Below are 13,173 nucleotides of genomic sequence, written 5' to 3'. Positions count from 1 at the left end.
GGCACAACTCAGCTCTAAGTCCGGTCTCCATTTTCAATCTTTAGTTGCAGGGGGCACAGCCCACCATCTCATGTGGGAATTGAATTGACAACATTGTTGTTGAGAGCTCACGCTGTAACTAACTGAGCCATTTGGTTGCCCCAGATTCGGTTATTTTTAATGCAGATGGTGATACGGACCTCACAGAATGGTTGTGAGGTTTACATAAGCCATCTAATGAAAAGAACAAAGTGTCTTCTAAATATAATAACATTTGTCACTTATTCTGGGCTTAGTACCCTGCACTAGCCTATATGATTGACAGATGATGACTTAAGATAAGTTTCAAAACAACTCCATTGTCAAATGAGAAACTTGACTCTTACCCTGGTTCCTTCTGTTGCCCCTGCACGGAAATTATCTTTGTTAATTAACTTTACAAAATTTCGGCAAAAACTAACAAAGCAAATATGATAAAAGGCTAAGGTCTCTTAAATTGAGGGCATGACTACCCGTGGATGCTCATTTTACCATTTTCTACTTTTCTATGTTTGTCAGTTTTTTGTAATACAAAGAAAAAAATAGGAATTCTCTCTCCATCATAAAGCCTTTTAATCTCAAAGCTGCTGAGAAAAACCAAGGTACAAATATCTCTTGGGAATATAAGGCCTTGGAATGTAAATAAGACACGTGAACAAGGAGCACAACAGTATTATAAAAGAAAGTATCTGTGACCAACAGAGGTTAAAAAGCAAGTTTCAAAAATACATAACATACGAAAATACAATGCAAAATAAAAAAATGGTTATCAAACAAATGGCGCATTTCCCAGAGAAGGCACTACTTAAACCTTACGTGAGTACCTTGTTGATTTTTCTTTTAAGCCAAATCAGGGACATACAGGCATAATATTATGGGAACATCTTTTTTTTACTAAACTACATATATTAAGCATGTATCTGGCCAATATTGTTTTGCAGCAATCATTTCTTCTATGACAATGAATTTTAAAATTGAATCCTATTGATACGGGGGGAAAAAAGGAATAGAGTAATCAAGATGTTAGAGCAATCTACGTGAAAAGACGCGTAAAGCTTTTTGCTCTGAGGCAGCTTTCCTAGAAAACACTCATCTCCCCCCCCCGCCCCCCCCCGCCCCCCCGCGCCTCTTGGGACCCCGCCATTGGCGCGCGCTGCGCTCACGTGCTGCGGGTGTGGACGCGGTGGCCCAAGCCTGCAGAGGGGACGGTTGGCGGAGCTCAGCCGGTGGTGACGAGGTCTGCAGACTGCTCTCCAGCCCCGCTGCTGGGGCTCGCGTGGCGTGCCCTCCACCCTCGGTCCGCCGCCTTTGGGAGCATCCTCCGCACTCCTGCATTTGGGCGCGTCCTCCCACCTCGCTCGACCAGATCTGGAGGCGTCCTCCCGCCTCACTCCGCGGAGTCTGGGGGCGTCCTCCCACCTAGCTCGGCGGCTTTGGGGGCGCGCGTCTCGAAGCGTTCTCACGCCTCGCTCGACCGGGTCTGGGCGCGTCTCCCCTGGTCCAGAGTCTTGAGACGACCCCCTTACCTCCGGTCCTGGGCACATTTCCAGCCAATATGAAAGGATTCTGGGTTTGCCCCAGCTGGGAAAGGAGTCTTCTGTGTTGGTCAGTTCCCGATGATCATGGATATGTCTCCTTAATCAGACTGAATTCTCCATCTTTGTAAAAATGGACTCTATTCTGTGGCATGTGGGCTCTTTTTCGGAAGGGCAAAAAACGTAATTGGTTTATTAATAATAAAATACCTTTCTTTTTCATTAGATGCAGCTTTCTATATAGAAATCCTTGAATTTATAATGCGAAGCTAAATGTGACTGTATAATAAATGGTAAAACCAACTATGTTAGTTTTGTAATAAGCTTTGCAACTTGATATTTTATTGCCTTTAAGTTCTGTGCTGAACAAGACTGTTAAATAAGCCTTGTCATTTTTTAAACACTTGAGTTGTTCCTGTTTATTTATTTATTTTTTTTCAGTTTTTATTAAAAAGAAAATTTTGTTGTTGTTGGGGGCAGTGTGTTTTTCCAGAACACATCAGTCATTGTCCTTCAATCTAGTTGTGGAGGGCGCAGCTCAGGTCCAAGTCCAGTCACCAGCAACCCTGTTGTTAAGAGTTCGGGGTCTAACTAACTGAGCCATCCCGCCGCCCCATGTTTATTTTTTTGATGAAAATATATTTAAATGTTTATTTAGTAATGGGGATCAAATATATGGTGATGGAAGGAGAACTGACTCTGGGTGGTGAACACACAATGGGATTTATAGATGATGTAATACAGAATTGTACACCTGAAATCTATGTAATTTTACTAACAATTGTCACCCCAATAAATAAATAAATAAATAAATAAATAAATAAAAATGTTTATTTAAAAATTTAAATACATGCTTAATATGATCAAAATGAAGCAGTGCCTGATGGGACAGTGGACACACCTCTTACTCTCCATCCATCTTCAAAATGAAACCAATATTAAATGATACCTGACATTTAATTCTCGACTTTAAGCTAGAGCTAATAATGCATTTTTCAAAAAGCATGGTTACTACCTATTTACAATTTGTTTTTACACTTAAAGTTATCTCCTGATGCAGTTATCTGGTCAGGCTATACAACTAAATCATTCTTTTCCTTGGCTGCATTGTAAGGGTATAGCATATTAAATCAGTCTCTTTGAGATTGATGTTCAGTTTTCACTATTATAAATAATATATAGCAAATATCATTGTCTATACATCTTTTGCATATATGTTATTATTTCTTTGGTACAAATGCCAAAATGATAGACTTGTCCAGGAAAAATGTGTATACGTTAAATATTTGATAGATGCTAACAAGTAGTCCTCAGAAAGGCTATACCAGATTATGCTACTTCCTCATGTCCATTCAACACCAAATAGCAAACAGTTTTGATAATTGATTATTAATGATGCTTAAGAAATTGCTAGTCATGTTCTAATGGAGAGAAAGTGGACCATACATATATTCATTCAATAAACTTATTGAAAACTTGCTGTGTCACACAGCCATCATTCTAGATGCTAGAATAATAATAGCAAGTAATAAAAGGGGTAAAAATCGCCACTTCTGGGCAGTTTATGATCAGGGTTACTGTGGTCACTTGTTACGAAACAATGGGACACTTACGGAGATCTAATAAAACATGGGCGTGGTTAGTGAGGCACCCTGTGATTGGTGACAATAGGGAGTCATTATCACCACTAGACCAGCCATGCAGGCAGGGAGTATTACTACAATCTGGCAGAAAAGATTGCCCCAATGGGAGCTGTGGCCTTAAGAAGAGAAACATAATGGTCAGCTCCTGGCTCAGTACAAAGAGCCAAAGAAATACCTAAACCTCACTTGTTTCCCACTCTCTCATGTCCTATCCCCTAGTGAGCATTTCCATACTCCCACTCTGCATCATTCCTGAAAGTGTTTCCACAGTCTCCTCCAGAGCTCCTTGTTAATTTTCCAGTTATATTCTTTTCTAGCCCTTCCGTTTAATTCATTGAGCAGCTGGTCATGAATCAGTATGACACTTAGTACATCCTTCCACAGAAAGTGGACAATCACATATACCTCCACAAACTTTGCTTACTCGGGAGGTTTTCTCTTCACCACAGCCTTTCAGGGCCACCCTTGAGTAGGGTTGTAATGCAGCAGCCATTCACTTCCAGAGCACTTCACCATACCTTGCACCCAAGGAGGGTGCTTTTCCCTCCCTTGTTAAATGTTTATAGTGGACTCCCCATGGGGCACTAAGGTGCATTGAGGGTCATGAGCTGTTGAGGCAGTCAGAGTAAGTACCATGTGAATGTGAATCACTTGCTTACACAGTTTGCTTGTGCCTTCTGGTCTGATCTTGTATTTACCATTCCACTTAACAAAGGAATAACCTTGTACACAAAATATTTTGATTCAGTGAAACAGATTACACCAGTTCATGATAGATATTTTGGGTCACATAGTCCTTGCTATGTGTTCAGGAGCTTAGTCACTATCGAGACCAATGGCAAATCAGAAGCCGCTTTTTAAATGGAGGACAGTTATGAGGTAAAAGCATACCTTATTCCAAATCCCTACAAACCTCAGCTATACACATTGTCTTCCAGTCTATGAACATGGCATGTCTCTCCATTTATTTAGGTCTTCTTTAGTTTTTTAATCAGCATATTGTAGTTTTCAACATAGAGGTACTACAAATGTTTAGTTAGATTTGTTTTAACTTTTTTGGAGAAATTGTGAATAGTATTGTTTTTTTATTTCAGTTTGCAACGTTCTTTGCTAATTTATAAAAATATGATTGATATTTGAGCATTGACATTGTATTCTATGATCTTACTAAACTCAGTAATTTTTTAGTAGATTCTTTGGGATTATCTATGTAGATAATCATGCACTCTGCAAACAAGGATAGATTTATTTCTTCCTTTCTAATTTGTATGCCATTTCTTTTCTTTTCTTTTTTTTTTTTCTTTGCTTTCATTGTTGAAATGGCCAGGACTTCCAGTACTGTCTAAATTGTTTTGGGCAAAGTAGACATACTTACCTCAGTTTTAATTTTAGGGGAAAAGCATTAAGACTTTAACCATTAAGTGCGATGCTATCTCTCTGTTATTGCTTTCATGTTTAGTTCCCCGACGGTTAGATAATATATTTTGTATGACTTTAATTTTTAAAATATTTTTCATATTTGTTTTATATATCAGGACATAGTTTATCTTGGTTCCAGGTACACTTGAAAAGATGTATTCTGCTGTTGTTAGTCAGAGTGTTCAATATATTTCAATTAGATCCTGTTGATTGATGGTGTTGTTCAAAAATTATTTTATATCTTTTCTTACCTTCTGTCTACTTCTTCCATCAATTACTGAGGAGGAAAATTAAAATCCCAACCTATAATTGTAAATTTGTCTATTTCTCCTCTCAGTTCTGTGAGATTTTGCTTCATGTATTTTGAATCTCTGTTTAGTGCATATATAAGTAGGATTGGTACGTAGTCTTCAAGAATTTACCATTTTATAATGATGTAATGTGCTTTTTGTTCCTGGTAGTTTTCTTTGCTTTGAATTGTATTTGTCTGATATTAATACGAGGTCTGACAATTAAATTCGTGAACTTGTTGCAACAATGTTGCTAACCTTTTTTGATATCAGAGGGATTATTCATTACGAATTTGTACCATATGGACAAACAGTTAACCAAGTTTACTATTTGGAAGTGCTGAAAAGGCTTTGTGAAAAAGTTAGATGACCTGAAACTTTTGCCAACAATTCATGGCTCTTGCATCACGACGATGCACCAGCTCACACAGCACTGTCTGTGAGGGAGTTTTAGCCAGGAAACAATAATTGTATTGGAACGCCCTCCCTACTCACCTGATCTAGTCCACAATGACTTCTTTCTTTACCCAAAGATAAAGGAAATATTGAAAGGAAGACATTTGATGACATTCAGGACATCAAGGGTAATACACTGACAGCTCTGATGGCCACTTCAGGAAAACAGTTCCAAAATTGCTTTGAAGGGTGGACTAGGCGCTGGCATCAGTGCATAACTTCCCAAAGGGAGTACTTCGAAGGTGACTGTAGTGATATTCAGCAATGAGGTATGTAGCACTTTTTCTAGGATGTGTTCGTGGACTTAATTGTCAGAACTCGTATAGTCATTTTTTGGCTTAGCGTTTGCATGTTATATATTTTTTTGTATTTCTACTTCTAACATACCTATATCATTATATCTTAAGTGAGTTTTTGTACATAGCAGATAGTTTGGTCTTTTTTTTTTTTTTTTTGGTAATCCATTCTCCCAATCTCTGTAACATATTGCTGTCTACTGGTATCAACATTTTACTACTTCAAAAATTATGTGGAAGCTTTATGAGGTTTCTGGTCACTTAACCTACCCACTTAGTAATATAGTTGTCTTAAATATTACTTCTTACAATGAAAATAGTATTAGACAATGTTATCATTTTTGCTTTGACACATTAAAAATAATTTAAAAACTCAAAGACAAGAAGAATAGTGCATTGTATTATAACTACATATTTACTCTATCTGTTGGTTTTTCTTCATTTCTGATGTTCCAAGTTTTCTTCTGTTATTATTTGCTTTCTATCTGAAGAATTTCCTTTAGCCATTCTTTTAGAGAAGGTCTGCTGGTGACAAATTCTTTTAGTTTCGCTTCATCATTATTTCATCTTCATTCTTAGAGTATATATATATATATATATATATATATATATATATATATTTTTTTTTTTTTTTTTTTTTTTTTCTGGATATAAAATTTTGGGTTGACAATCCTTTTCTTTCAGTACTCTAAAAATGTGCCATTCATTCTGGCTTCCATGGTTTTTGATGAGAAATGCTCTGTCATTTGAATCATTATTCTACTATAAGTTCGGTCTCATTAATCTCTTGCTGCTTTCAAGGATGTTTTTTGTGTTTAATTTTCAGAAATTTCATTCTGATATATCTTGGTATGGACTTATTTGGGTTTATCTTGTCAGAGCTTTGCTCAGCTTCTTAACCTGTAGGTATTTACCTTTTGCTAAGTAAGAACTGGAAGTTCACAGTTATTTCTTCAAATACTTATTCAGTCCCATACTCTTTATCCTCTCCTTCTGGGGCTTTGATGACATAAACATTAGACCTTTTGTTTTTGTTTCCACAGGTTCCTAAGACTCTTTTCTCTCTGGCATTCAGATTGGATTATTTCTATTGATACTTACTTGAGTTCACTAATTCTCTTTTCCCTCATCTCCATTCAGTTAGTGAGCCCATCCAGTGAATTTTTATTTCAGTTATTTTATTTTCACTTTCACAAATTTCCACTTGTTCTTCCTTGTATGTTCTATTTCTTTGCTGAGAATTTCTGCTTTCTCATTTGTTTCAAGATTGTTCACAATTGCTTATTGTAGCACTTTTTTTAAAAAAACAATATGTAAGGCTACATCTTTTTTTTAAAGATTTTATTGGGGAAGGGGAACAGGACTTTATTGGGGAACAGTGTGTACTTCCAGCAATTTTTTCCAAGTCAAGTTGCTGTCCTTTCAATCTTAATTGTGGAGGGTGCCATTCAGCTTCAAGTTGTCCTTTCAGTCTTAGTTGTGGAGGGCGCAGCTCAGCTCCAGGTCCAGTTGCCATTGCTAGTTGCAGGGGGCGCAGCCCACCATCCATTGCGGGACTCAAGGAATCGAACCGGCAACCTTGTGGTTGAGAGGATGCACTCCAACCGCCATCTGGGAGCTCAGCGACAGCTCAGCTCAAGGTGCCATGTTCAATCTTTAGTTGCAGGGGGCAGCTCAGCTCCAAGTCCAGTTGCCGTTGCTAGTTGCAGGGGGCGCAGCCCACCATCCCTTACGGGCTCAAGGAATTGAACTGGCAAACTTATGGTTGAGGGCCCACTGGCCCATGTGGGAAGCGAACTGGCAGCCTTCGGAGTTAGGAGCATGGAGCTCTAACCGCCTGAGCCACCGGGCCGGCCCCTGTAGCACTTTTTAAATGACAGCTACTTTAAAATCATTGTGGAGAGGAAGGGACTCAAGCTTATTATTGTAGGTCAGGGATGGAAGACAAGACTGTTTCCCCAGTCTCTACAGCTGGTCAGCTGGAGATGGTTGGGTTCTACCTAATTGTTGAAGGTAGGGGATGGAAAATAAGTCTTTGCCCATAGTTTCCAAGGCTGTAAATGTGGTGCTACCTCATTATTACTTGTCAGGGATGAATGTCAGGACTCCATACACAGTCTCCATGGCTGATGAGTGGGTACCTTCCTGTTACTGCAGGGTGGGGATAGAAGACAGGACACTGTCCACAATCTCTGCAGCTGCAAGCCTAGTGACAAATAAGGAGGGGGTGCTTTTAATAATGTTTTCCTGGATTGGGTAGGGATGATCAAAATGTTGCTGTCCTCGTGCTTGCCTTCAGCAGCACACATACAAAACGTTTCTGTCCTGTATTTTTCCTAGTCCTTTAGTTAGAAACAGTGGGCTTTTCTGGAAGTTTTTCTTTTTGTTTCTAGGTTATAGGTCTCTCCAGTGCCCACGCTGTGAGATATGAGGCAAAAAACAAAAACAAATACAAACAAATAAACAAGACCTTCCAGGAAATCAACACTGGGTTTTCCTTGAGTCTCATGGTCCTTATACCTGTCTTCTTCCCTCTACCTTCAGAGTCAGTTGCTTAATACATTTTTTCTAGGTTTTGTGTTTTTGAAATAATAGGACAGACACAATGGTATGTGCTTAGTACATCTAGTCCGGAACCAGAAAAGTGACAGTCATTTAATTATAGCCATTTATTGGATGTGGTTTTCCTTGAATTTCTAGGATAATTATGTTGAACATATTTTTCTGTCATTATTTGCATTCAGAATTTCTTTTATGAAGGGTCTGTTCAAATTTTTGTCTTTTTTAAATTGAACTTTTGTCTTATTTTTTAGTTTTAAAATTTAAAAATATATTTCATATACAAGTTCTTTGTCAAATGCCATGTTTCCCCAAAAATAAGACCTAGCTGGACAATCAGCTCTAATGCATCATTTGGAGCAAAAATTAATATAAGACCCGGTATCATATCATATCATATCATATCATATCATATCATATCATATCATATCATATCATACCTGGTATTATATTACAGTAAAATAAGACCAGGTCTTATATTAATTTTTGCTCCAAAAGACGCATTAGAATTGATTGCCCGGCTAGGTCTTATTTTCAGGAAAACACGGTATGTATTTTTTCCAGTCTGTGGTGTGCTCTTTTCAAACGTTTTTATTTTGAGACTATTGTAGATTAACATACAGTTGTAATAAATATACAGAGATATACCATGTATCCAATTTCCCTCAATAGTAATTATCTTGCAAAGTTATAGTGCATTATCATAACCAGGATATTGACATTGGTAGTTAAGATATAGAACATTTCATTACATGATAAGCTTTTTATTTTCTTGAGTCTCTTTCAAAGAACAGAAGGTTTAATTATGATGAAGTTTAATTTATCAGTTTTTCTTCTTGCTTAATATTATTTGTGATCTAAGAAATTGTTGCCTATCTCACAGTCATACAAAAATTTCACCTTTTGGAACTCTATGTTTTTACCTTTTAAATTAGGGACTGTGATCCACTTTGTCTTAATTTTTATGCATGATATGAAGTATGGAGTACGGGTTGAGCTTTTCCCCCCCCTACAAATATCCAGTTGTTCCATTACTATTTATGGGAAAGACTATCCTTCCACCATTGAAGTACCTTGACACCTATACAGAAAATCAATTGCCCAGATCATAAATGTGTTGGTCTCTTTCTGGACCTGCTACTCTGCTACGTCAATCTGTATGTCCATCCTTATGCCAGTATCACACTATCTTGATTACTATAGTTTTATAGTAATTCTTTAAATCAGATAACGTAAGTCCTCCAAATTTGATTTTACTTTATATAGAATTATTTTGGTTATTTAGATCTTTTGCATTTCCACGTAGTTTTTAAACCTTTCTTGTTAACTTAAACAAAAAAGCCTGGGTTATATAAAATGAAGTATTTTGAAAATATGTGTGCGCATTTGTTATTTATATTGACAACATATCATCAGAGCTATAAAATATAATATGAAAAATCATATTCATATTAAAAGTGTTCAGAATTTCATTAGTGAACAATTTGATATCTATATAGATCAAGGTGATTGAAAAATAGGTTCACGAAAAAGGGCCTAAATTCATGAAGATAAGTCAATTTGTATTTTAAGATTCTACAGGTTTCTGTGAAGAAAGGGATTTTAAAGGTTATGAGAATGATGACTAGATATGCGTTTTTAAAAATAAAAACTATTTGCTGAGTTGTTGGAGGGAAGCAGTCATGGTTATTTGAAATTTGGGCATATCATCTATTATTATTCATAATAAAGCCATATTAGTAGCCTTTGCCCAGTAAGTTTTTTATTATTTCCTTATGCAAATTTCACATGATAAATTCCTTTTAAGCTTGAGCACCAATAAAAAAATGGGGTATTTCTAAAAAAAGGATGAGCTTCCTTTAATCAAGGATTTTGAATTATCTTTGATTCTTGATCACAGAGATTATATTAATTTCTTGACAGACACATTCCTATTTCATCTTAAAAGTTGATTTTCAATACTTATTATAATATCTGTTCCTTATAAACTGTGGAACCAGCCTCTGATTGAAAAAAAGTTACAAAAACATCAGTAGGAAATAATTAATTTCTTGGTCTCAGTCATGTGGCAAGAGTTTTATATGTTTGTTCTAACTGCATGACTATTTATTTTTTATTATATCTAATAGTGAAATGTCAATACCATTATAGAAATTTTAAATTTTAAAGGAATATCTCCTTCTTGCACACTGTTGGTCCCAAAAGACTAGCTGAAGATTTCCTTTATTGCAATTATTATCACTGAACTTGTAGAAGAGATAGCTTAAAGTAGTCATTGACTCAAAATGAGAAATCTTTCTTCTGTTTGGATAACCTATGAACACATGTGATGCCAATTCATCCATGAAGAACAATGCAGAGAGAATAACACACTGGATATTATGAGAAGAATGGACAATAGGAGATGAAGAATGGAGAGAGAGAGAGGATTCTGAGAAGATGGTAACAGGGGCTGCAAAGTTGTTTGGTCTCTCTGAATTGCCACATTAAAAAAAAAAAAAGAGCAACTAGATATCAAAACTAAACATCAAACATCAGTGACAAATTTACACACACACACACACACAAACACAAACAAACCAACAACAACAAAAAAAAAACCCCAAGATATTCTCACAAATCTCAAAATATGAGGTGTGGAGACAAACCACATGCATGCTGGTAGCATCTGTGTAGGAGGAAGCAAGGAAAGCAATGATATGGGACAATTTGAGAAAAGCAGCTATAAAAGGATGTTTGTTGTCTCCAGTACCACACAAAGACAAAAGGCCTGTGTTATGATGGACTGAAGGGGATAGAGCAGTCTAGCTCCTATGAACTCTTAATCGACGTGCTGAGGTTCTTTTTTAGGATAGGGCCCCACACTGAAGAAAAAGTGCATGTAGTGGAATCAAAATCAAGCAAGATAGGGAAAACAGAGAGAATGGAAAGAGAAGGTCTAAACAAAAGTGAAGGAGGAGAGTAAAGGCAGGACATTTCAGAAAGCAAAGGCACCATATTTTTGAACCCTACACGCAAAAAACAGAGAGAGGGCAGTGTTGGAGGGCTGGGATTCCATACTTGTATTTGAAAACATATTGTCTGCAGCTTCTCAAATTTGGGGAAAAACCTAAATCTATAGATTCAAAATGCTGATTGATCTCCAAACAGGGAAATTACAGAGAAATCCATACCAAAACACATCATAATTAAATTTCTGAAAATTAATACCAAGAAAAAAAAATCTTGAAAACATCTAGAGAAAAACAACACAGTAATTATAGGGAATACCAACTTGTATAACAGTATATTTCTTATCTGAAACCCTGAGGACAGAAGAAAGTAAAAACATGATTTTTCAAGCACTGAAAGAAAAAAATCTCTCAACCTAGAATTCTATATCCAGTGAAAACATTCTTCAATAATGAAGGGAAATTCATGACACTATCAGAGAAAGAAAAACTAAAAGAATTTTATGCAAGCAAACCTAGCCTTAAAAGATCACTAAAGGAGGTTCTCTAACAAAAAAGCTTAGAACTTCAAAAAAGAAAGAACACCAGAGTGGATAAATATAAAAAACTATCAAAACTTGCATGAGTTTCTTAAATCATATTTGATTGTGGAAACAAAAGTTATAACACCACCTCATGTAGTATTGAAAATATGAGGAGGAAATACAATTATACTTGAAAAATAGGGACGGTAAAGGGGCCTAAATGGAAGTAAGATTTCTACTTCACTAGAAATGGTTAAACATTAATATTTATAGATTGTGACAAGTTATATATATATATATATATATATATATATATATATATATATATATATATATATGAATTGGAATATGTAGAGCAATCACTAAGAAAATCATACAAAGCTGCATACTCAAAATACCCTAAATAAATCAAGGTAGAATCCTAGAATCCTAATAAATGTTCAAATAACCCACAGGAAGGTTAGAAAAGAGATAGAACCAAGAAACATAGGAAACAAACAGAAAGCAAATAAAAAAATGACAGACTTCAGCCCTAACATATTACCTTAGATGTAAATAGAATTACCTTAAATGTAAATAGTCTTAATACACTATTTGAAAGACAGAGATTGGCAGAATGGATTAAAAACAAACGTGATCCAACAATATGCTGTTTATAAGAAACTCACTTCAAATATAAGGACATAGGTAAGTTGAAAGTAAAAAGATGAAAAAGGTAGACCTAAATTTATGTAAACATTAATTTAAATAAAATCAGGAGGGGCTATATTAATATGAGGTAAAGTAGACTTCAGAGCAAATATAATTACTCAAGACAAAAAGGGATATTACATAATGATAAAACGGTCAATTTGATCAAATTGCCAGGAAGACATAATGATCCTAATTAAATTTGTACATACTAACAAAAGAGCCTCAGATTACGTGAATGAAGTAAACACCCACAGGCCTGAAGGGAGAGATAGGCAAATCCACAATTATTGTTGGGGACTTCAACACTCACTCTCAGCAATTGGTAGAACTAGTAGAGACAAGGTTTAACAATTGTATTCATGGGGCCGGCCCCGTGGCTCAGGCGATTGGAGTTCCATGCTCCTAACTCCGAGGGCTGCCGGTTCAATTCCCACATGGGCCAGTGGGCTCTCAACCACAAGGTTGCCGGTTCGATTCCTCAACTCCCGCAAGGTATGGTGGGCTGTGCCCCCTGCAACTAGCAATGGCAACTGGACCTGGAGCTGAGCTGCGTCCTCCACAACTAAGACTGAAAGGATAACAACTTGAAGCTGAACGGCACCCTCCACAACTAGGATTGAAAGGACAACAACTTGACTTGGGGAAAAAAAAAGGCCTGGAAGTACACACTGTTCCACAATAAAGTCTTGTTCCCCTTCCCCAATAAAAAAAAAATAAATAAAAATCTTAAAAAAAAAAAAATACCGTTGGTGTACTCCTGTCTTTGGTAAACTTCCACTGAGCAGGTGT

The 13,173-nt window shown here is 36.5% G+C and overlaps 1 protein-coding gene across 1 annotated transcript in view; it reads right to left on the bottom strand.

The window, feature by feature from the left end:
• LOC109438087 (uncharacterized) overlaps positions 1 to 1,562 on the bottom strand; it is an 82,578-nt gene extending 81,016 nt beyond the window's left edge. Inside the window, 1 exon segment of the mRNA XM_088793421.1 lies at positions 1,145 to 1,562. Coding sequence (XP_088649547.1) covers positions 1,145 to 1,562 — 418 coding nt within the window.
• Between the last annotated feature and the right edge of the window lie 11,611 nt (positions 1,563 to 13,173).

This window comes from Rhinolophus sinicus, chromosome 16 (genome assembly GCF_057876585.1).
Source record: "Rhinolophus sinicus isolate RSI-liver-muscle chromosome 16, RSI-T2T, whole genome shotgun sequence".
Taxonomy (NCBI): domain Eukaryota; kingdom Metazoa; phylum Chordata; class Mammalia; order Chiroptera; family Rhinolophidae; genus Rhinolophus; species Rhinolophus sinicus.
Note: the sequence above shows the minus strand (reverse complement) of the source record. Positions and strands in the feature narration are given on the sequence as shown.